Consider the following 25,314-nt stretch of genomic DNA (forward strand, 5'->3'; position numbering starts at 1 on the left):
GAGTTCATACCAGCCCTGGAAATATCATGCTCGGGCATTATCTTTCCTGATTCCTTATGGGCTTCCAGCTTGATTTGATCTGAGTCATTAAAGTGCCACAAGACTCCTTATCGTATATTTTTTGCACCAGACCCACATAGAGGCACCCTGTCCAGAGCAGGGCAGTTTTAGTTTAAATTCTATGGTTTTAAATCTAAAAAGTAAATTGTTCAAGAGAGGACGACTGATGTTGAAAGGTAACAGCTGGGCAGAGAGTGGTCTGTCATCGAGTTTCTAGAGCTGGCATAGTCCACCACGGGCTACGGGGGGGTGCTTCAGTCCCCTGATCTGAGATCTCTGGGAGATGCCGCTTTGCTGTCTCGAGGACAACCACCACCTTGGTTGCTTCGTATTGCTCATGCTGGAATGTTTCTCCATCTTTATGGAGACTGACCTGATAGTTAAGCCATCAGGGTAGAAACCTTGCCCTGCTTTCTTCGTGTTCACTTTACCAAGCCGTCAAAGACATGCCAGTATGTTATGCGTAGGCTGAAGCACCTGATAGCTCGCGAACGCCATCACCTTATTGTAAAGAGGACCATGGATTGCTGCTGTGCGCTCGGATACACGCTGAATTCAGTTTTGTAACCACGTATCCACGGGGAAAAGGAAATGGTGCTTTAGGGTTTAGGCAGAGCTAAGCGTAGCCTGGAAACTGGCAGCTACTCTGCCTGCTGAACCAATCCTGCTTTCAGCGCCTCTCATTCTCCCTCCCCTCGGTTTCAGAGTGCTGGGTCTCCCAGGGATAGGCTTAAAAGCTTCATCCTTTTACTCTGCAGCATTGGCGTCCCGTTAAACCTAATAATTGTTTCTGCTTCTGCGGCCAGGGCTCCAAAGCGTGTTTTCATTTCGAATTTTTGATACGGCAGTCGGTAGATAATGTCCCGGCTAGACTCCCCCCCTGTCTGCTGATGCCATCTCCTTTCAGACCTCCTTGTTTCCCGTCCCCCTGCCCCCTTTCCTGCAGAATTCTTTCCATTTGCTGTTTCCCAGGAACTGGAAACGGCTCAGATTGGCTATCGCGACATTCTGCCCTTCCTACCAGTTACCGAAACAAAGAAAAGATAATTTAGCATTGGGAGTTTTTGAACTGGCAACGCTAAGCCCTACTGTAATCCTGACTTTTCTTTAAGAGATTTGCTTTCCTTCTCTTTTTTTCCCAAAGTAAAAATAAATAAGGAGGGGTAGCGATGGATGCCTTTTATCTCTAGTGTGCAAATATTTCTGCATGGAAACTAAAACAATATATAGAATTTAAACCGCAGTATATAAAATGGCAGAGTAATTTGTACTGTTCTTGCAAGACATTACACACACACACGTACACATTCTTACACAAACACTCTGCATTTATATCTGTGGGGCTGGCTTATGTAAACCGAATGAATACAACATAAAGGATGTCTTTAGCCATGTTTTAATTGTATGGTGGTGGGTGGTGTTCAGACAGTAATTGTTTATCAGAATGTAGGGAGTGATACGAGTAGAAAGGGGTCCCTCTTTTCATCTGTGAAATGTTGGAGGGATCTGTATTGTCTTGAGGCTTTTCATGAAATCAGATTCCTAACACAGAATCGACTATTTCCTGTATATGCACAAAGGTTGGTGTGAGAAGATAGAAGTAGCTGATGTCAGCTTCGTTGTTGTTACGGTAACTGGTGGCAGGGTTAAAGGAAAGTGAGTTTGAAAATGAAATTGGTGTCCACTTTAATAGCCCTCTGCTGAGGTGGGGGAAAAAAAGATTGGTTCTGAAATTTGGATGCGAGCTTCAGCGTGTAGCCGAAGTTAGAAGAGTGCTCTCTGCTGGCTAAATCTGGAAACGGGACTGTGCTTCTAGGGCTGCGTGATGTCTCATCGTTTGATGAGATCGACAAGGTTTTTTTCTTCTTGGTATTCAGAAGACTTCTTGAAATTTCTTCTTAAAAATGTGTATTAGGAAACTCTTCTGCATACATTTCATGGAAATTAGTGATGAGGACATGTGAAAGAACGTACGCATCATCTGGCAGGGAGCCTTGGTTGCAGTGACCCCCCCCCCCCTGCCTCTCACTTCCTTGTGGAAGTAGAGTGTTGTCAGCTTTGGTTTAGCTCTCTGTTGATGCTGCTGGGTGGGAGAGAAGGCAGCAAGGTGTATCCCAATCTCGTCAGATCTTGGAAACTAGGGTCTGTACTCGGATGGGGGGGTCCACGGAGGAAGACTCGGCAGAGGAAGACAATGGCAAACCACCTCTGCTTCTCACTTGCCTTGAAAGCCCCTTGCTGGGATTGCTGCTAGTTAGTTGTGTCTTGACGGCACATACGTATGTACATGCATGTTGCTGCTGGAATGTCCACTTCTCAGCTGCTCAGTCCATTTAGCAATGGCCTCAGAAACCTGTGGGGCTTCACATGTGTTGGGTCTTGTCTTTCACTTCTTGAGTGGCAGCGGGATGAAAACGGGGAGCCCACTTAGTGCAGTTGCAGGGAGACATGCAGTGGCCGGGTTGGAGTAATCCGTACCAGAAGTATACAAGACAAGATCATGAGTGGTGTGGAGACAGGCGGTGGAGGCAATATCCTCCTTTCCGCCTTCTCATAATTCTAGAACTCGCAATCATTTAAATAAATGGATGGCTTACCAGATCTGGAGCAGACGAAAAGAAGTTTCTCGTTCACGTAACATGGAAATAATGTGGATTTCTTGGACATAAATTGTGGTCACTGCCAGCTTAGATTGTTTTTAAAATGGGTTGGAAAAGGCCATGGAGGACAGGTCTGTCCATGGCTATTGGCTGTGGTGACTTTGGGGAGGGAAGAGCCTCAGAATGGTATAATACCATAGTGTCCACTCTCCACAGCAGCCATTTTCACCAGGGGAACTGATCTTTGCCACCTGGAGATCAGTTGTCATCCCAGGAGATCTGGACCAGCCACCACCTGGAGACTAGCAACCAGTGGACCCTCCATATTCAAAGGAAAATACCTTTTAATGGCAAGTAATAGGGCAAAGGCTGTTGCCTTCCTGACCTGTGACATGAGTTTCCTGAAAGCATTTGCCTGGCTGTTGTAGCAAACAGAATCTCCCCCCATGTGAAATGCTGGGTGAATCTAGCAGTGCTCCTGTTAGATTCGTGTTCGCTTCAAATCCGCAAAGAATGAAGCCTGAGGGAAAACCCCCCCCCCCAATTTCTGGACTCAAAATGTCCTGTGCAAAACACTTTCCCTGCTCAGTTCTTTTGGCTCACGCTCCTTCTTTAGCTCTGCAGTCACACACAAGCATATAGCTTTAGAAATGCAGCTTCAGGCGTTATGCTGTGGAATAGACAGATGATGTCATACCCATGAAATGTCTGAAAAATTCATGTAGGTGTGTCGTGGCTGAAAAGATTCAGAAATCCTGGCCCTGCTGTTCAGATCCTTTTGAGATTTCAGTTTTATATAATCGCTCCTCTATTCTGGTTATGTAAGCAAGATGCTTTCAGTGCTAAGAAAGCAAGATTAAAAATGCTGCAACCACGAGGGAAGAGAGGGGCTGGGATGCCTTAGAATCTACAGAAGATCATCTAAATAAAATACATGAAGCCCATATCCTTGCCAAGTTTTAGACCCTTCAAACTCAGGTCCAGTTCCTCTGTTAACGGGTGCAGTAATGGCTTACGCAGGTGGTGTGAGCACCTGTGCCCAGCAGCGCATAAGAGGTGATAGCCTTGTGAGAGTACATGTAGGTACGAATGCTCAATTTGTTCATCCTTTTCTTTCTTTCCTTTCATCGCGTTGCAGCGATTAGGCAAATAATGCTCAATCCACTATGTATGTTTCAGGTCTTGCAATGCTGAGCATGCGCACTCCCAAGGTTCGATGCCGCCATTTGCATGGATGCTTTTACTGGGCCTGTCAATAGCTGGACCAGTTCATAGCATTCTGTGTTTCTTTGATGACCACAGGCTTAACATTTAGGTTCAAACCAGCTGTGTTTCTGAATGGCACATGTTTTGGGATGTGAAGCTATGTGTATATTCCCCCCCCCTTTTTAACAAGAGTTGAGGAGGAAGGAAATAAAATCTGAGGACTTCTGGTGAATAAATATTAAACATGATTTTTGCCAAGAGTATTTCCTACTTCACCTTACCCTGCTCCCTTGCCTGACAACGGAGCCCATATGTCTGTTTTAAGTATGGCTCTAGAGCAAAGGAAATATCCTTCGTATATGTGCGACTTGGAGTTAGGGGTGTGCATCCTGAAAAAAAATTGGAACTACCATAATTTCAAAGCAGCAAGCCGCTTTGGAATTATGGTATTTTACTCGCTTTGGTATGTTCCGTAAATATTTGGAGCACATTGAAGTGAGGGGGAGTTGCTCTCCCTCCCCCCACCCCTGGGGCAACCCCTCCACCTCCCACCCACTTATCTGTCCAGAGGGGGAGGGTGATCAGCTGGGTGGCGGGCCACGTGGGACTTGGAGTTAGGGGTGTGCATCCTGAAAATTTTTTGGAACTACCATAATTCCGAAGCAGCAAGCCGCTTCGGAATTATGGTATTTTACTCGCTTTGGTATGCTCCGTAAATATTTGGAGCATACTGAAGTGAGGGGGAGTTGCTCCCCCTCCCCTCACCCCTGGGGAAACCCCTCCACCTCCCACCCACTTACCTGTCCGGAGGGAGAGGGGGAGGGTGATCAGCTGGGTGGTGGGCCACCACTGCGGTGCCAGCAGTGGCAGCAGCACGAGCCTGCGACGGCCTGGAGCCAGCTGGCTCCTCTGCCGCTGCACCGCCTCCTGAGCCTTCAGGGTGGTGGGGAAGGCCAGAACCGCCTCCTCTGGCCCTTCCTGCCCCTCAAATAGCCTCAGTGGCCATTTGAGGGGCAGGAAAGGCTTTCTCCACCTCCTCCGCCACTCCGCGGCCCCGTAGGCAGCGGGGAGGGCCGGAGCCACCGCTGCTGCCGACGTTGCAAAGGTAAGTGAGGGTGGGCAGGGTGGGGGGCTGGGGCCGGGGTGATGCTTAAAGGACCCCACCGCTGCTTGCAAGCAGTGGCAGGGCCCTTTAAACTCAGCCCCGAAGCTTTCCGAAGCATTACGAGTGCTTCGGAAATCCAGAATATTTACGGATTGGGTCTGATTCGGGCATTTTTCCTGAATTAGATTCCCGAACCACACATGCCTACTTGGAGTCTCTGAGAAAAAAAGGCTCCTAAGCCACTGCTTGTCCTTCAAGAAGCAGTAGATCACTCTCCAAGTCCCAATGCTCCTGAACTTCGCTGCAGGTGTTCTATATTTCCCAGGGTTGCATGTCTTCATAGATAAGAAATTATTTAGTTTCTGTTTAGTAAAGGGTGATAGACTCAGGAAATGTGAATCTTTATTTATTATCAAGAAATGTATAAAAGATCTAGATTACTCTAGCTCAGTTATACGTTCTCTGAGTGTATGCTCCGCTCAGTTCTTTGGCATCCTTTCATCTCTATCAATCCCAGCCTACATTAAACTCTTTAACAGTTCCTTGCTATTGCAGAGAGTTGATGTTTGCACGTCTGAATGCTGCCCCTTCAGCAGTCGTATATGGGAGATACCGTAATATACCTTACTCGGATAGACATTGTCAATGCGACTTGGAAAAGGTCGACTCTTTGTCCCATATGATATTGGAATGCCCTCATTACAATTCTTATAATGAACTGTGGATTGCTCCTATTTGAACTAAACTACCTCCTACCGTGTCAAAATAATAATAATAACTGCGCTTATATAGCGCTCTTCTAGACAGATTAGTGCCTCACCCAGAGCAGTGAACAAGTTAGTGTTATTATTATCCCCACAATGCAGCTGGGGAGCTGGGGCTGAGAGGAGTGGCTTATTCAAGGCCACCTACTGAGCTCATGGCAGTAGTGGGATTTGAACCAGCAGCGTACTGATTCGCAGCCAAACTACTTAACCACTATGCTACAGCAGCTCTCAATAGACAATATGGTTCTTTATTTTCTGGTGGATAATATAGTTCCTTATTTTCTGGTGGACAGAGACCCAAGGATCACGTTGGCTTTGGGCAAGTATCTCTCCACCATATTTTCCTTAAAAAAATAAAGACTCCTTATCCACTGCTCAAGATCATTGGATCAAAGGAACTTGAAAGAAAGGAAAGGTTGCATGTCTTGCCCTATAGCTTGAGAAACTAGCGTAAGTCTCCAGGCATCTCAAGCTAAGGACTCTGACCACAAGGGTCCACTGCCTTGTTCCGTCTGCTCTGGTGGTGGTTTTGAAGGGAATGGAACTCCTGGTCTGATCTTTGTGGCACCACTGTGCCTTCACAGCAGATGGCTGAAGGGTGGCATTGCAGCTTTCAGCCTAGCCCGGGTTTAGGTAGCAAGGGGAGCCTGTGAGCTTTCCTCTACCCTTGTAAAGCTGCTAATTCTGGCCTGGCTCCATCGTCTGAGCAGTTTTGGAACTCATTTGCCAGCTGAGCTGCTTACAGACTGATTTCCCACTTGATTCCTCCTTGGCACATGTGCCTGTCTTGCCCTCAGCTGGTCCATCGCACCACCTCCAGTCCATCTCCCCTAACACTAGGATATGAAGGTCCTTTCAAGTTTTTAGTATTGGTGTAGCCAGTTTGGTGTAGTGGTTAAGAGCGCTGGACTCTAATCTGGAGAGCTGGGTTTGATTCCCCACTCCTCCACTTGAAGCCAGCCGGGTGACCTTGGGCTAGTCACGGCTCTCTGGAGCTCTCTCAACCCCACCCACCTCACAGGGTGCTTTGTTGTGGGGATAATAATGGCATACTTTGTAAACCGCTCTGAGTGGGCATTAAGATGTCCTAAAGGGTGGTATATAAATTGAATGTTGTTGTTGTTGTTATTGGCACCAGAAAATTGAATTTAAGTACGCAACTCAACTAAAAGAAAATAACTAACATAACCTTTAAAAATTATTTTTTTCCTGTCTCAGGATTCGTACAGGAAACAAGTAGTCATCGATGGAGAAACTTGCCTCTTGGATATTCTGGATACAGCTGGTCAAGAAGAGTATAGCGCAATGCGGGACCAATACATGAGGACGGGAGAGGGCTTTTTATGTGTATTTGCTATAAATAACACCAAATCTTTTGAAGATATTCACCATTATAGGTAATCTTCATTTGGGTTACTACTGAGAGACTGCTGTCTGCAACAGTGGAAAACGGTTACGAGTGACCTGCAGTGCAATCCGACGCAGAGTTACTCCAGTCTAAGACCATTGATTTCAATGGGCTTAGACTGGAGTAATTCTGCTTAGGATTGCACTGTTACTCACTTATCTCTGCAGTACTCCTGACTAAAGCAACACCTACAGTGAAATTAGGTGGTGTGGCAGAGTGGATTGTACCATTGCACACTGTGGAAGATGGGGAGGGGTCTTTTTTAAAAAATATGCTCCTGCATATAAAGACCTCCCAGCAAAGTAGACTTCTAGCACACAAGAAAAAAACATTTTAGTCCAGTTGTGGACTAAGCTTTCAAGGAGCTTAAAAAAACAAACAAACAGTGTTCAAAATGTGATTCCCCTTCTGCAGCCTGTAGAACATTCTGCTGACTACAGGCCTAAAAGTGTATGTTAGGCCAGTGCTGTTGGACCATTTTGGATCAGAATTATGTGGGGAAGCCGCTCGTCTCTTTTCTCCCCTTCCACCACTCTTCAAAGAACACTCCTCACTTCTGATGATTGGAGCATATTTATTTTCAGAGTTAAAATTGGAGACGGGCTCAATGTGTGTGACTCTCACTGTTTTTGGTTGTGCCTCTTGACTGAAAGGAGGTGATCTGAGAACAGTGGCTTACGTAGAGATACTTCCTAAGGAGTGAAGAGTGGTTTTCCTTTATTAGAAGTGACGGGCTGATCCGGTGCCGAATGCCGAGATGCTGCTGTTTTGCCCACCTTAGTGGAGGCCAACTGGAAGGGGGCATGGCAAACGGACGAGTGCTTTGAGCTCAAGGAAGCCTTTTAATTTCTGCATGCAGCAAAGTAGCTCACTGGCAAAAAAGACTATGCTGTATGTCGCTCTCTGATGTGCTAGTTCACTATAGACAGGAGGGTGTGTCTTTTGTTTTATGCGCATGCAAAACCGCATTCCCTATCTGTCTCCTCGCTTTGCATAATATTGCTTGAAGCGAACGCATTCTATCCTCGCCCCTCGCCTGCTGCCTGAAATACATGTTAATTAGCAGGGTGTTTGAGACAAAAGATTAGCTACAGTTTTGATTTATACCACAAATGTCACCATGCCCATAAAGACTCCCCTTGCGATTGACATGAATCCCTCTATTCCATCAAAAGCAGCCTTTGAATTAGTTATCTCTGGCTCCAGAATTGAAGGGTCGAAGGATTTATACCATGTGCTGTCTAAAACCACGCGAAGAGGTAGTGGAAAGCAACTTAACTGTAGCCGTCAAACTCCTTCACCTTCTCAACGAGTCACCCCGCCTTTTCCCAAGGAAGGCTGTGGGCCGCAGTCAGCTCCAGCATGTGAAACACAGGGCTGCTGCATGACGACGTGGCCTGATATTGTAGAGCTGCCAAACTTAAGAAGGCAGTGGGTACTTTTAGGGTGCTTTGGAGTGGATTTGATGAAGCCACTTTTATCCTCGTAGTCAGTTTGCCAAGCATTATCCCCAGTATTTAAATTGTGATCATTCATTTATTTATTTGGCAAGGGACCTGCTTGGCTCATTGGATTTGAAGCTCTTTCTGTAGAGGAGAAGCCATCAATTAAATGTTTGTTGTTACAAATCCAAAGTAATGCAGTTTAGCCTTGCAAAGAAAACCACAGAAAGTCAGGAACACCGCAGAACTCTTACAAACCTGCCTGACCATTGCATATCTTTCAAGCCTTCAGTGTGCCACAAAACAATTAAGCGTGCAATTCTTCCCTTCCCTAGTATCCGTACTGTGCAAAGTACAGCTTGCTTTGAGGCTTCCTGGAGGAAGTAAAGAGAATTTCTTTTCTTCCTACTGTCTAGTACAAGCTGCAGCCATGCCCCATCCCTCCTTGTCTTAAAACTTAATTGTACCGGGACCATTAAAACATGGTTTTAATTCTAAACCACCTTGAGGTGGCGTAGGAACATCCTAAAGCTATAAAGACATAAAATCCTCTTGCGCTGAAATGATTTCTCCCTCTGTCTTTCAGGGAACAAATAAAAAGAGTGAAAGATTCGGAAGATGTCCCCATGGTGCTAGTAGGAAACAAATGTGATTTGCCTTCCAGAACTGTAGACACAAAACAAGCTCAGGACTTAGCAAGAAGTTACGGAATCCCTTTCATCGAAACTTCGGCAAAAACGAGACAGGTAAAGTGTGTTCGGGGTGGGTGGGACTATTGCTAAACCGTTCTAAAATGTTCTGCTGGAATGACTGGTGTTTGGAAGATCTGCGCACCAGCAGTGACAGCTTCCTAGCAATCCCACCGAACGCACGAGGCTGCCTTACTGCAAGCCAAATCATTGGTCCATCTAGCTCAGTATCGTCTGTTCTGAGTGGCAGCACCTCTTCAGGGTTTGGCTGTCTGAAATTCTTTCAACATGAGAAGTTAGGGCTCTTTGCAGGGCCCTACGACCTCTTCCAAGGTGGAAGATGGGTATCAACAGCTTCTGTTGTGCCGGACTTCTCAGTTACATGGACCGGCTCTCAGAGCTAAGGTCCTCGCATTCCACTGCCGATGCTTGTCTGGCATGAATTTGTATGAACATCTGGTGTGTTCTAAGCGGCAGAATGTCACAGCTGCAGTTTTGTCTGAGTTATTTTTAGTAATTTTCATAACAGCAAGTGTTATCCCAAAGCTTCTTTCCAGCTTTACAGATAATAGATTGAAAGGGGAACAAGCTTTTAGGTTTGTAGTAACCCTGAACAAGCCAAAGCGCCTGCAAACGAGTGCTGGTGTTGCACACGATCTGGGTGGGCTCCCTTAATGTCAGCTGTTCATTAGACGTGAAGGTGCAAATGGAAGAGGTGCGAGAGAACAAACGCTGCTTTGTGGCTGTTGTCATTTGCTTCCTAGACTCCACAGTGGCTTCACCTTGATTTGGAAATCTTTTCTCTCTCTCTGTAATCCTTTTTACCGAAATGAAATTGTCAAAAAATTTAACTATAGTGAATCAGGAATGTGTCCAAGGCTGCATGTATGCACTGCATGAATTTAAACAATTTGGTCTCTTATTACAGAACTTGGAAATTTGCAAACTAGCTTAAGTATCTAGTCCTCATGGTAGTAGGAGAAGGCGTGAAAACCCATGGGCCAGTGTTGCCTGAAGTCTCGGGGGTCATAGGGGAGATTTTATAAGGTTCTGGGAATTGCACATGTGTGCCTTATGCAAGCTCACTTGCCAGGGAAGCACCCGGCTAGCATTAGGTCGGTATTTTTGAATTTCTTTTTTGCCTGCTCCGAAAGGAACATATGAAGCTGCCTTATACTTTTGGTCCATCGAGATCAGTATTGCCTGTTCAGATTAGCCCAGCTCTCCAGGGTCTCAGGCAGAGGTTTTTCACATCACCTGCTACCTGGTCCTTTTAACTGGAGATGCCGGGGATTGAACCTGGGACCTTCTGCATTCCAAGTAGATGCTCTGCCACTGAGCCACAGTCAGTATCACCCAGATTCCTGCAGTAGCCCACCAGGGTGGTGCTGGTAACTCTGGAGCAAGCAATCAGCAGGAACCCTCCTCTCTTCTTTGTCTTTTTGGAGCTTCAGCATGAGTTTTCAGTGCAGCTCTGGAGCGCTGCAGTTTGGGAACCCAAGATCAAAACCATGAGTGTCCATGGGTACCCAGCTGATTTCGTCAAGAGTGTCGAATGACAGTCTGTTGTTTTGCCCTCTTGCAAGGGGATCGGTGTGTATGGAGCTGGCCTGCCCACAGACTTCCCTGTTTGCTTCAGAGGAGGAAGCAAAGGGATGTGCATACTGAGTGGGACGCTGGAGCTCCAGATGCAATTTGGAGCACTTATGGAACTCTGTTTCAGGTCACACATCCTTTGTTTACAGAAATGCCAACGCCTCTCCTCCTTTGCCCTTCTTCCTTCAAGTTCTGGAAAATAGAGCTCTCGTATATGAAACATGCGTTTTCCTGAATTTATGCCCACTTCAGAATTTCATTCTTGCTGGCAGTGCAAAAAAACACTCAGCCCTGAATATATTTCAATGTATCTTTGGTAGCTCGCTTCTGTGTTTTCTTGTGATCGTGGTGGAACGTGGTTTACAGCACTGCTTGCTTAAAAAGAGAATCGCTTGATTTTGCTTGATAATAGAATCATTTTGCTTTGCTTTTCTAAAAATCTTTGATTATGCCCACGACCATCCCACCCCATTAAGATGCTGTACTTCAACAGGCTTTTTAAAGGGCTACACCAAACCGTTTGTTTTGTGCTTCAGGTAGTTGGAACCTCTATGGAATATAAAATTTATATTCTGCCCCTGTCGGACCCTCTCTTTTGGGGCCTTGGGTTAGTGAGGAACCTGTCCCCCCTCTTTTGGGGCACAGATTCCTACCCTCATCCCCCAATCCAGTGTGAATTGCAGTACAACATGTGATTAGTACCGGTGTTCACTATGGTGAAGGGTGATCAGGATTCATTCGTAACAATGGTTTGACACCAGGTTTGCAGTTTACGTCGAACCCGATGTAATGCATAACCAGGTTGAAGGCCGTTAGGGGGGATGTGTAGTATAAAAAGGAGGGATCTGAGGTTTATTGCTGATGACAGAATTTCCTGTAGATTCATTATACCGATGATAGGGAAAGCATTATTTCATTGGTCTTTCTCTACTGTTACTAGATGTTACTAGATGTCCGCAGTTGGTCCTATTCATGTTCCCAGCGCTCCAGTGCCCGTTGTGATCTACATCAGCCGTATTTGAGTGGGGAAGAAAAACACACAGAGCATTCTCATTCTTGCTGCGGGGCTGGGAGAATTTGTGTAGCTGGTTCCACAATCTCATTCTAGTGGGGTTTGGGGATGTTTTGGTTTTCGTCAAATAGCTGTTTCCGTATTGCTTGGCAGGCTGCTTTTAAAACTGGGGGGAGCTTGTTGTGGTATGGGGTGTTAAGTGTTTGTTAAAAAAAATTAAAAAAATTCTACAGGTCACACACAACATTTCAGGTATACCTAAAGTAGCTCATTGTGTCCCAGCCTCTAATTCCACTTTGTTTGGAGATGACATGGCAGGAACCCACGCTTCTGAAATATATACCGCTCTTCTAGAAAGATTATTGCCCCACTCAGAGCTCTGAACAAGGTCAGTGTTCTTATTATCCCCTCAATACAGTTGGGGAGCTGGGGCTGAGAGGAGTGGCTTCTCCAAGGCCACCTACTGAGCTCATGGCAGTAGTGGGATTCAAACCAGCAGAGTGCTGATTTGCAACCTAACCACTTAAACATTAAAATGGTTTAAAGGCCAGGAAGCACCGTGTGTTGCTTTGTTCTGTGTATGGCCCAGGGATATTCCTGAAAATGGCATCTCCCTTACTCTCCCTGTGACATTTAGGATCACTTACCTCATGCGAGTATTCTTGTGATATCCAGCACATGTCAAGGAGACAGAAAAGTAGAATGATGACAGAAGAAGGGCAAGTGATGCTAAGCAGTATGGGGAAGGTGGCGAGAACATCATGTGTCGCATGCAGTTCTGACATATGCCCATGTACAGGACACGATGGGTCCCTTCTAACATTAATTTTTGACAAGGTAGTGTCTTTGGTCAGGTTACTGTTACGTACCGAGTGCTGAGGTGTTTGTGTGAAAGAGGGCCTCCCTCCCGGAAAAAAAATTAGAAGTTATTGTGAAAGAAAATTGGCTTCGATCTGAGGGATCGGCTACCACATAGTGTCATAGATGTTCTCTTGGGCATTTTAGAACCCATGAGCTGGTAGGGAGAAGTTAGGTATGCTGTGCTCTGACGCTTTGGGAAGAGGATTTGGATTCCCATGGAAGACGTTGTCTTCTGCCCGTCCATGGGCAATGGCTGGCTCTCATTTTGAGAGGCGAGGATCTGAATCCAAGCCTAGCAACACTTCCTGTGACGTAGAATCGCCTTAGCACGGCACCATCAACAAAGTTAGTATTTTTACTGGTTTAGTTTCCATTTTTATTATTTAATAGTATTTATATTGCCTTTATATTTTACCATTCATCCTTGGGACTCAAGGCAGCTTACAAACAGGCCCCAGGAGATATGGATCCAGAACCACACATGTTTCAGACAGGCAGCAGTATCTCCTGCCTTCAGACCATGCCGTAGGACACAGTTGCCTGTGCTCTTTAATGCCTTGTGCCTCTTTCGAGCGTTTTCCAATTCAAAAGCTACTCTTAAAAAAAACCCCTCTTATTACTAGTGTTTTAAGCTGAAAGCTATCACCTAAGTCTAAACGCTTTCAAAGAATGCATTTAGGGAAGGTTGAGACCACTCTTGTGACCAGGAACTGGACTGAGGTGCAGGGAGGGAGGAAGATTTTGTCCAAGAATGTCCCTTTTTTAGTAATCTCTCCTGAAATACGTTTTCTGAAAGGACAAGGGGTATTGGCATCAGAGAGAATTCTGAGGGGCACAGCCCAGAGGAGAAAGTAGTGTCAGCAACAGCAAGACCCTCTCTGCCCGGCCCTGGATAACCCAGGTGAGCCTGATCTCATCAGATCTCAGAAGCTAAGCAGGGATGGGAGACCTCCAGCTGCAGCAGCCGGCAATGGCAAACCACTTTTGTTAGTCTCTTGCCACGAAAACCCTGCCAGGAGTCACTGTTAGTCAGCTGTGACTCTACCACCAACTTTGCTCGAGTGCTTAACTCATAGAAAACATTCTTATTTGAGGCACACAGATTAAGAATAGGTATAGTTGGGTGTATCCGTATTAAATAGAGGAAAACTTCAGGGGGAGCAGAGTTTAAGCCCGTGCCCATCTCTCTTCTGCAATAGTCTGGCCGCCCTTGTTGCTATCCACGAACAGGTCTTGTGTTGACATCATTCAATATTTTGTTTAGTTCTTTAAGGGCGGGGAGAGGAAAGAGAGATGAGGAAAATGAAACGATAAAAACTTACAATTGGCTTCTGTATTGTAGCTTAGGGCCGAATGTGTGTCCTGAGTGTATAAAAGTTAAACTATTGATATATGAGCATTTTAAGGTCATACTAGAAAACAGAAGGATGAAAACAGGTTTAGGGAAGGTGGAAGGCTGCAGAGATTAGGGGTGACAAAAGAGCAGCCTGGCCAGTGCTTGGGAATTGTGGCGGAGTGGGCAGTGACCAAAGATGCAACCTTTCCTATATAGCAGTCACCACAAAGCTCTCCCACGGTTGTCCGGTGGATGTGTGTGTGATCGTATTAATATGTATCCTATGGGGTAAATTTGGCCTACAGTAACCAAGGAACTTAAGCACTTTCTATAGGATATCCTTCAAAGATAACTCGGAGTTCCAGCTGTTTACTTAAACGCCTCCCTGTGTTACGTGGCTGTTCCAAACGGTTGTGGTGAGGGGTGTCTCCTGCAATTGGCTCCTCTCAAGCAGCTCGTCAGTTTTGCTGGTGGTGGGGCTGATGACAGCGTCTCTTTCTTCATTTGTCTTTCGTGTTGCTGAAACGAATCGCAGCTCCTCTTCTTGGGGACCGGAGCAGTGGGCCCAGCTGCCTGGATATGGCTTCTGCGGGACCTCTGTTAAATGACCAGAGGGGGGCAGCAGAGCACAGCAAAAGGAAGCACTCGCTGTTACTAGCCAGGGCTTTTGGAGGAGGCGTTCCCGGGAACTGTGCCCACTGCAGGTGAACAGAATCCTATCTCGCGTCTTGACGGTGATCAAAACAAACCAATTGCCTCTCTGTGTTTCTGCCGTTGCACTGCTTTTGGAATTCTTTTTTTTTAACTTCATTTATACTTCGCTTTTCTCCCCAATGGGAACCCGAAGCAGCTAACGTCATTCTCCTCTCCTCCATTTTTTCCTCACAACAAACCCCGTTGAGGTAGGTTAGGCTAAGAGTTTGTGACTGGCCCGAGTTTACCCAGCGAGCTTCCGTGACGGGGAGGGGAATCGAACCTGGATCGCCCAGATCCTAGACCAGGGGTGGCCAGACTTGCTTAATGTAAGAGCCACATAGAATAAATGTCAGACGTTTGAGAGCCGCAAGACATGATGCATTGAAGTGACTTCAGACGAGGAGGTGAGTTTGGGGGGGGGTGTCCTGAAAGGATGGAGCTTGGGAAGAGCCATCACCTGACCTTTGACTTGGAAGTGACATCACAAAAGTGACATCATATCCTTGCTAGGCTTCATCCCCAAAGTCCCCAGATATTTTCTGAGTCAGACTTGGCAACCCCGACATTTTTATTGAAAATATGAAAGACACGGAATGAAAGAAGGAAGACAAAGGGAGGGAAAGACATGGAAAGAAAAGAGGAAAGAGAGGGAGGGAAATAAACTAGACTAAAATAAAATGTGTGGCCACGGCGATACTCAGAGTCCTCCGGGAGCCGCACAATATGTCTAGAAGAGCCACATGCGGATCCCGAGCCGCAGTTTGGCCACCCCTATTGTAGACCATTACTCTAGTCATTACGCCACACTGGCTCTCGTGCCTTGCTTGCAAAATGAGAATAATTGTGATTTAGTTTTCATGTTGCATTCTCTGAAGTTTTGGCATTTGAGACAGCAAATAATGGCAGATGACCTTTTTTGAAAGATTGCTTGCGGATCTCTACTGACTTTCCCCTTTAGTGTGTGGTTACATGGGGACTATTCTAGGGCATGCTCCAGTCTCGTACTGGGAGGCCTAGTAGCACCCTATATTAACGGAGTGTGTGCTCTAGCAGGAACCCCAGAACCTTTGGCAATGCACTGAGATTTCTCGGCAGTGTGGAAAACATTCCCTGAAGGCTGAAAGCCTGAAAACCATTTAACTATCTTCACAAGGTGTTTGTGAGAAAGGAAGTACTATTGCCATATGTGCTAGGTATTAGGGGTGTATGAATGTGTATATTTTCTATATAGGTATGAATATCAGGGGCCGGATCCTTAAACAGCAGGACTCGAGTGCAGTGGCACGTTAGAAACCAACAAGATTTTCAGGATATAAGCCTTCGAGAGCCAGAGCTCCCTTCTTCAGATACTTTGAGCTTTGACTTGCAAAAGCTTATACCCTGAAAATCTTACCGGTCTTTAAGGTACCACTGGACATAAAATCCTGCTGTTCTACTGCGGACCAACACAGCTACCTACCTGAAATAGATCCTTAAAAAGCCAGTGGGCTTTGCCACTGACCCCAGTTAAGCCCTTCCCTCCATAAAGTCATCTACCCACTGAGCTGCTTTTCTGAAAGTCTAGTTTCCAGTTGCGGCTTTCTTCTGCCCCAGCGAGACCTCTGTTCTGTTCACCCTCCCGGTTAACAAAATTTACCTTTAAAGGAGTTGTGTTTTACAATGCAGAGAGTGGAGGATGCTTTTTATACCCTGGTGCGAGAGATCCGTCAGTACAGAGTGAGAAAAATCAGCAAAGAAGAAAAGACTCCCGGGTGCGTGACAATTAAAAAATGCCTTTTAATGTGACAGGGTAAGTTTTGTTTACGTTTAAGAGCATATAGCGTTCGGCGGAAAATCTGATCACCAATACAAATCAAATTTCTCTTGCAACTTATCTGCGGTGATTCCAGTAATTTCAAAGTGATTGTAAGTACCCACAAATCTGTTGTATCACCAACATCCTCCTCTAAGAACATGAAGCTTTTGATCTGGTCGCAGTAGTGACTAAACCTGTGTAGTTTCCTGAGATTGTCCCTTCTCCCTGCCTCCCCCCACCCTTTGTAGTAGACAAATTAAGATCAGTAAGTTGTGACATCCAGTCACAGTGATGGTGAATTATCACGGAAGCTTGCTTTCTTGAGTCTGCATAAGGTGTGATTGGCACTCCATAAAATATAAGATGAGTAGCCGGATCCTGATCTGCTAATTTCCCTGTTATCATCTTGCACCAAATAAATATGCTTACTATGGATGGTTATTAATTTATTGGCACGTCTGCTCTCCATTTTCCCTTTGGCTCGGAGGTGTAGTTGTTTTGGCACTTCCCAATGTGAAGGGCTCTTTAGCAGAAATGCATCTAATACTAAATAACTAGAGTTTGTTAATAATTAGTTACATTTTTAGTTTATATGCTACTGGCAGGTTGTACTTGTGAAATGATTTAAACTGCTGTTCTGCGCAACGTGCACATCCTTTGACATTTCATCACTTGGTTATTCGATCCCTGATGACTTGCGGCTGTGGTATTGATTGATCGGTAGAGGCTCTTTAATACATGGAAGTTGTCACTTGATGTTGCAGTTATCAGATGAAGAATGAGCATGTATGGGGCTTTGATCTAGTTTTATAATCTAGTGGTTTGTAGTTTTATAATCTAGCTGTTGGAATTTGGAGAAAGGTTATGCACCCCAGATTCCCATTTTTGTTCTCTTCAGTTAGGTCCCCCTCGCCCCCCCCCCGGTAAGTAATAAGCTTTTATAGCAAAGGTTTGTTTGATTAAGAGAGCATTGGTGATGCTCTCAGGAATTTAGGATAAATTCATAAAACCAGAACCCAGAGAACAAATTATTAACCTTTAAAATCTGCCAAAGTGCAATAGATTTTACCAACCGTAGATGAATATTCAGTGATTAACTCTAAGCAATCCAGCACATTTATAGATGATCTTCTCTTGGAAAAATGTGTCTGTTTGTAATAAATGGGAGGTAAATACCATACTCCGACTATTAGGGGTGTTGAATCAATTCTTAGCCCAATCAGAGAAACAATTAAAGTCATACCCTCAAATAGAAATCCAGTCCCGTTTATTACAGTGGTATTGTCAATCTTTTCCTTTGCCAGTTTTCTTTGATGTCATATGTTTTGTGTATTTTTTAAAAATAAAATTAAGATTATTTTAAAAAGAAAGAAAAATGTATCTGTTTGCAGAAATGCAATCTCTCGTGTCCACATGCAAACAATAAATTATGGCAGGTTCTTGTTGCAAGGGAAGATTTGCTAATAATTACTATCTCTACATCATTACTATTCTTAAGTTTATTGATAAAGGGCGGTGTGGTGTTTCTTTCAACTGTTTGTTAAGGGTGCTCAGTTAATCTGCTATAATGTCTGAACAGTTTCTGGGAACGTGGAAGCTGGTTTCTAGTGAGAACTTTGATGATTACACGAAAGAACTTGGTGTGGGCTTTGCTACTAGGAAGGTGACTGGTGTTGTCAAGGCCAATGACGTTATCAGTTGCAACGGGGAAATTATAACCATCGGCACAGAGAGCACTTTCAAGAGCACGGAGATTTGCTTCAAGCTGGGAGAAGAGTTTGATGAGAACCCAGTGCCGATGATATTGTCTTGTGACTCTAGACAATGGAGATCTCAATCAAGTGCAGAAATGGGATGGGAAAGAGACCACAATAAAAAGAAAGATTGTCGATGGAAAGCTGACTGCGGAGTGTGCTATGAACCATGTTGTCTCCACGAGAGTCTATGAAAAAGCATGAGGACTTTTGCCACTTGACAAGTAGGACTTTGAAGCGGAAGAAGCTTGGTTCACGGAGCAGAAGCAGTGCAAGGCTAATTGCTTCAAAGAACTGATTTGATTACTGGCCAACTCCAAAGCAGCTTTGTCTCATCTCAAGCATTGTGATTATTCAAAAAAATGCTCAACTTTTTTTGCGGGGGGAGTTTATTGATAAAGAGCTCCAGAGACCCCAAGAAACGGCAAGTTGGCTTTCTCTGGTTACAGTGCTCGGTTAAATAAGAGGAGAATATCATAGCTACAGCCGGAGTCTTAAAATACCAGAATCATTTGTTCCTAGTTTCCTGGCTTCTCACAAACTGTGTACACTGTGTTTTTTCCTCATTTCCTTCATTTTGTCTACCTTCTTTAAGCCAAAATATTGAGGAGGAGTTGCTAGCTCATTGCTGAATGTGTTAGCAAAACCAAGAATGACAAAATTGAAGCAGATTTGAAATCAAGTAAATGGAAGTAAGACGCATAGCGAGTTATATTAAGGAAAAACAGATTTGAGGAACGCATGCTGGAAAACTGCTTTTCTATAGAGAATGGTTTTTACCCTGGGAAATCACAATATACATTTGGGTGCATACTAGAGCGTACTTGGGAGTGAGGCTCACTGAACTAAGAGAGACTGATTTCCAAGTAGGCTTGCAAAGGAACTGGCTGCCCGAGCCCATCGATACAGCACAGTTGCACAGAAGGAAAATTGTGACCTACGAGGCATTCCTTTGAAAGGGAACGCTTTTATCATTCAGCAAGGCAGCTAGACCTGGCTGTGCATCCGATGCTGATGATCCATATTTTGGAAAACTGAAGACTGGGGCAAACACAAGGAAGGGCTATCAGGATGGACAGAGAAATGAAGCAGCCATCAGCTTTGATCCAGACTAAGAGTGAAATCCTAAGGAGAGTTACTCTAGTCGAAGCCCACTGAAGTCAGTGGGCTTAGGCTGGAGTAATTCTTCTTAGGATTTTATTAAGTGTTCAGCTAATGCAAGCGGAGGTGAAATTTCCACCAATTTCCCCTTCCTGCTCTTGACCCATCATTTGCACCTCATTTCTTCCTTGAGGGTCACCCAGAAGCAGCATTTCAGGGAAATTAACAGACTTATAATGGGAGGTAAGGAGGCAGGGAAGTTCTGTTCTACTGACAGAAGTGCCTTCTGTTAGTGGAAAATTTCATCTGGCCTCAAATCATTGTGTGGAGTAAGTGCGTTGGTTTAGACTAACAAACCTGTTGAGATAATTGGGAGGAGTAGGAGAATGACTCTAGAGCAGAGGTCCCCAATGTTTTTGAGCCCGTGGGCACCTTTGGAATTCTGACAGGGGGTGCCACAGGAGGTGGAGCCAGCCACAAAATGTCAGGGGGTGAGGTTACACATAACTACTAGTAGATGTTCAGCTTTACTGACAAAAGCTCTGTTTAATGGGATGCCTTTTAAAATTAACAGATGGTTTAGAAAAATTTTCTTGTATACACACAAAGTAAGTATATTTATTGAGCTGGCCAAGAAACCCTCATCTGGCAGTATCTGTGTTCATTCTGCAGGCATCTAATGCACTTGTGCAAAAGGAAAAGGGAAAAAAATGCTTCTCCTGGCTTTTTCTCTGCTTTAGATGAGTTGTTCTATCATGCACCTAGCTGTTTTCAGTCTGCGCTGTTTCTTGTAATAATGACCATTGGTGCTAAAGACTTGTTGAGAGCTCATTGCACATGTGATGTGTACAGTAAGAGATTCTGGCCAGATTTTGATAGGAACATAAATGATTTTTTTTTAAGTTACCAAAATTTGATGCTATGATGTTATTCTCAACTTCCATCTAAATTCTAAAAATGTGTTTAAATTGGAAAGAGCTGATAACTTCAGTAGAAGTTCCAGTTAGATGTATTGAGCATTTTAGTTGTGCTGCTTTGTTGTGTTCAGTCAGAAGTAAGTCCTACTGTTTTTTTTTAGAATATTACTCTGCTATTTGCACAGATAAAGTACTTTCGTAGAAAGCCATTGTCAGCATTATACTGTAAACATCAGAAACTCAAAAAGTCCTGCTTTGACTCTGTCCACTTTGTAAAGATACTTGGTGGGCACCCAGAAAAGTATTAACAGGTGCCATGGCACTCACAGGCCCCATGTTGGGGACCCCTGTTTAGAGCAGTTTAGATTGAAGAGCATGAATGAAACAATGCATTGATATAAGCATGATCACATCATTACTCAGGGCTAGAGGGAAGCTCAAACTGGGGAAATGGCAGTTCATTGTGGGTTGTGGTTCATCGCGTTTCATGAACCACGAACCACCGTCAGCTTGCCCGGTTCGCAAACTGATTCGTTTGATTCATTGGTTCGTCACTTCTGGGTATGCAGAAGGTCTGCAGAAAGCCCACTGTCCCCCATTGCCTAGGTAACAGATTGATCAGTGCCAGGCTGTCTGCAGTGACAAACCGAAAAACGAACCATACGAACCGCTCTAAAAATCATAGCGGTTTGTCGCATTTCGCCAGAAATGAGCTCCAAAGAACCACCTGTTTGCAAACCAAAAAGCAGCCCGGTTTGTGACGAACCTTGGTTTGTATTTTGGTTCATGCCCACCTCTACTCAGGGCCTTTTCAGTGCTGGCACCTCACTTGTGGAATGCCTGCCCCCTTGAGGCTTACCTGGTGCCTGTGCTGCTTCCTTTCAAGCTCCAGACCAAAATATGTCTGTTCACCCAGGCTTTTAATAAAGGTGTTGGGTTTTTTAAAATACTATTTTAGTCTGGCAACTCTTATTTTAAACTGTCAGTGGTCTGTTTTTGTGGTATATGTTTTTATGTTGGGCTGGCTTTTTAATGCTGGATTTTAATTTTGTTTTTATTTTCCTGGAGAGGCAGAACAAAAGTTTTCTAAATAAATAACTCGCTGTAAGTCAAGCTTGGTACAGAAAGGGGAATATTGGGTGACAGTTTTTAGTTGGGGTTGTCTGCAAGCAGATTTGTGGCACCATGAAGATTTCCCTTAGGATTTTCTTTTGGGGCAGCCGACAACTAGAACTATAATTCTTTGGAACAGGTTCAGAGAATGGCCACACTTAATGGAAAATTCATGCTTGGATAATTCGATTTATTGTCTTAGTAAACCATGTGGGATGTTGAGATGAAGTTTTGGAGAAGTGGAATGTTGCTTTTAGGTATTCTCTTGCCTAGTCCTCACCCTGCTGCCTAAGTGAATTGATGTTTTGTCTTGGACACTTAAGATGGAGTCCCAAGAACACAAACCTGGGAGCAGGGCTGGCGTTGGCACGTGGCGAGGTGGGGCAGCTGCTGGAGCCCGTGGCTTCTGGTGGGGCCCACTTCTGCTGACTCCCTACGTGTGGATGTCCTCTGACGCCTGCACTCACCCCCTTCCACTGCCTGCTTGCGAGCACTTTGTCACCGCTGCTTCCAGCGGCATATGCTGTCTAGCTGAAGAAGGGCATGTGGGTGGTGCACAAAGCATCAGCCTTCTTGGTGGCCATGGCGGTGGCACTCCTAGCTGTACCCACCACCATCAGGGAAAGGGACGCCCAATCAAGTGGGGGCACATGGGTGGAAAGGCAAGAACCTAGTGTGGGCATGGGGAGGGGGCTAAGCACTCTTTGTCCAGGGTTCCCCCAAACTTGGAACTGACCTTGCCTGGGAATAAGCCCTATGGAATAAAATGCGGCTTACATAGGATTGCGCTGTCTGGTCTTCACTTGCACACTGTGATGTGATGTGAATGAGCTTGGGTATTATTATTATTATTTATTATTTTATTATTATTATTATTTTATTATTATTATTATTATTATTATTATTTCAATTTATAAACCGCCCATCTTCAACAGTTAAAATCAATAAAAACAAGAAAACAATAATTCTAAAATCAACATACAATAAACATTAATAATTAAATTAACCAAATACATTAAGGTGCAATGGTGGGGAGAACCCCCTATCCCAAAGGTGAGAGGCTGACATGGCATCGAACCATCGAACCCCTTCAACCATCGAACGCCTGGCGGAACAGCTCTGTCTTACAGGCCCAGCGGAACGATAATATGTCCCGCTGGGCCCGGGTCTCCATTGACAGAGCGTTCCACCAGGCTGGGGCCAGGACTGAAAAGCCCTGGCCCTGGTTGAAGCGAGGCGGGCTTCCTTAGGGCCGGGGACCACCAGTAAACATTTATCCGCTGATCGAAGTGGTCTCCAGAGAACATACAGGGAGAGGCGGTCCCGAAGATATGCCGGTGGTAGAGACGACTTCACTGCTGAGGGGTGTAAAAGTCTCCAGGGCACAGCCAGCCTTGCAAATCTCTGCCCTTTACAGTGCAATCGTATGCAGTCTACGCCTGTTGATTACACTAGACTCAAACTAGAGTCTGTCACTATAGGACAGCAGTGCAAGAGCAGCAGGGAGTGAGGGGTTGGACCCAGCCTACTTTTCAGCTGGTGATGAAGGAAGGAGGGCTCCCCTCTGACCACCCCAAAAGGTGTGCTGGGGATCATGGGACCTGCATATACAAGAGCCGTGTGAGATGAGGGCTGTATTAAAAAGGGGAATTGGGCAAGGTTGAGTGAAAAAGCTGGCGGGGTCAAACCCGGGGTAAAATGTTGGCTTGGTGTAGCCCCCTTAACAAACGGATAGGCCTGTGAAGAGAAGTGATTCCTTCCTTCATACGCAGATGCTTCATAGGCACTTGTTTCATATGCACTGTTAAAAGATAACTTTACCTAGAGGCAGCCTGAAACCGTTCAGCCTGCTTTGCCAGTGATGGCAGCTTATTGGAATGTTACTTTCCGGTAAGACTTTGGCGCTGGCAGCAGGGATGCTGCCATCTTGTTTTAGGAGGTGTATCTCTCTGCTCCAGCGGTCGGCACTGACAACTTTTCTAGGATGAATGGTCTCCTGCCTTTGTGGACATAAGAAGAGCCCTGCCAAATCAGATCAATGGTCTGTCTAGCCCAGAATCCAGTTCCACCCAGTGGCCAGCCATTTGCCCAGTGGCTAATGCTTCGGTAGAGAGGCAGTGTTTATTATAAAGTGTCCAGTTACAGGCTAAAAGAGGGAATCAGGGAACGGAGTAACAGCCCAAACTCTTGAGTGCTGTAAACCATTTTATCCAAAAGTTAAATCTGAAACAGATTATTTTAAAATGCGCTGTGACGTGTGTGTGTGTGTGAGAGAGAGAGAGGGAGGGATGTGCCTAATAATTGTTTCACTATATCACAACTCTCTTCCAAATCACCTGGAAGCTTTCCCCCCCTTCAAATAGGCACTCGCTTTTAATGAAATAGTCTCAGACTCTGAAACTGGCAGGGTGCAAAAACGGCTTTGGGGTATGCATCTTTTGAAAGGTATCCCGAGCAAATCAAAACTGTGGGAAACGCTGCTGGAAAATCACGAATCCAAAGTCAGCAGAGGTGCATCTACCTAAACTCGACAGAGAGAGAGTAATTTCCCTGGTGGTGGGTGTTGGCTGATGGCCTATTAGTAAAATGGGATTCATGGCCTCTCCAGAAAATAAATGAAATGATGATCATAAAGAATTTTGCCTGCCCAAACCCCATAAGTAGCCCATGTGAATCTCATGCCACAACATCTTGTGTATAACTAATAAGGACTGAAGCTACACAGTGAGCGACAGCAGTATTTAAGTAACAACTGAAAATGTGTAACTTGGTATTAAAGACACTGCGTTTCTTTGCAGGGTGTTGACGACGCCTTCTACACGTTAGTTCGGGAAATCCGAAAGCACAAAGAAAAGATGAGCAAAGATGGGAAAAAGAAGAAAAAGAAGTCAAGGACAAAGTGTACAATTATGTAAATGCAATTTACCCTTTCTCCTGAAGGTGTACGTCAGTAAATGTCATTCATTTTTTGTACCATTACACTAAATTATTAGCACACACATTTTTAGCATTACTTAAAACTTTCTGCTTTCTGAACCTGTTGGCCTTTTTATCTGGATGTTTGCTTTCAATGGCGATGGAAATTATTCCTCTTAAGTGCCAGTAATCTGTTGAGCGTCGGTTCTCAAACCTGGCAATGCCTGTGAAAAACAATACCTGGAAACTCTTATTCAGGGTACTTTGGTGCATGCAAACTTGCTAATGTCTTCTTCCCTGAAAGTTGTGACTGTTTTGTTCTTTACCGGGGCTGGACTTACCATTCGGTTACGCTACCTGCGCGTCTGTGCAGTTCTTTGCAGGGAGTGTGGGGGGTGAGAGGGAGAGAAGCATTTCAGCTGCAATAACAGGTGGGAATCTCTTCATGCCTAGGTGCTTACGTTCCTCAAGAAGCGGAGAGTGATGAATGGGCAGAATAGAGCACCTTTCCCTTCCTCCAAAGACTTGGGAGAGTTCCTGCCATGTGAAAAAATGCAGAGGCCAGAGGAGAATGAAGCATCCCATGGTGGGAGGAGACAGAAGGTTGTGGGGTAGGGGCTAGACCAGTAGGCACTGCAGGGGTGGTTTTGCATAAGGATGAATAATAGCCTGTGTGATTTTGAGATCCTTTGGTCTGCCGCACTTAAGAGACATCCAGATGACATACAGCACCGCAGATCCTTGGTGGTTGGAGATGGAAGGTAGTTGCTGAGGTCCAGTGACTAGTCAAGCATCGGACCACGGAGAAGCAGTGGGCCAGTTTTGGGGACTGTAAGAAAGGGGCAGCAAGTCATACAAAAGGAAAAAAAGTATCTCCGTTGCATGGAAGAGGTACAGGTGATGAGGCTGTGAGAGCCACAATTGAGCAGGGTTTAGGATC

At 45.1% G+C, this 25,314-nt stretch overlaps 2 protein-coding genes across 7 annotated transcripts in view; both read left to right on the forward strand.

Moving 5' to 3' along the window:
* Positions 1-24,453, forward strand: part of KRAS (KRAS proto-oncogene, GTPase) — a 42,735-nt gene extending 18,282 nt beyond the window's left edge. For 3 of the 6 annotated variants that reach the window (XM_054989079.1, XM_054989082.1, XM_054989083.1), the window contains exons 3-6: positions 6,957-7,135; positions 9,175-9,334; positions 16,444-16,567; positions 24,257-24,343. In XM_054989079.1, coding sequence (XP_054845054.1) covers positions 6,957-7,135; positions 9,175-9,334; positions 16,444-16,563 — 459 coding nt within the window. In that variant the 3' untranslated portion in view covers positions 16,564-16,567; positions 24,257-24,343. Of the gene's footprint in view, positions 1-6,956; positions 7,136-9,174; positions 9,335-16,443; positions 16,568-18,118; positions 18,120-24,256 lie in introns of all 6 variants that reach the window. The other 3 variants (XM_054989084.1, XM_054989081.1, XM_054989080.1) reach the window with 3 other exon arrangements.
* On the forward strand, positions 17,452-18,917 carry LOC129336092 (fatty acid-binding protein, adipocyte-like). Its single transcript, XM_054989085.1, is given in 2 exon segments — positions 17,452-18,367; positions 18,369-18,917. Coding segments are annotated over 2 exon segments (390 nt in total). The 5' UTR covers positions 17,452-18,140; the 3' UTR covers positions 18,532-18,917.
* Positions 24,454-25,314: the final 861 nt, after the last annotated feature.

The sequence above is a fragment of the Eublepharis macularius genome, chromosome 9 (genome assembly GCF_028583425.1).
Source record: "Eublepharis macularius isolate TG4126 chromosome 9, MPM_Emac_v1.0, whole genome shotgun sequence".
NCBI lineage: Eukaryota > Metazoa > Chordata > Lepidosauria > Squamata > Eublepharidae > Eublepharis > Eublepharis macularius.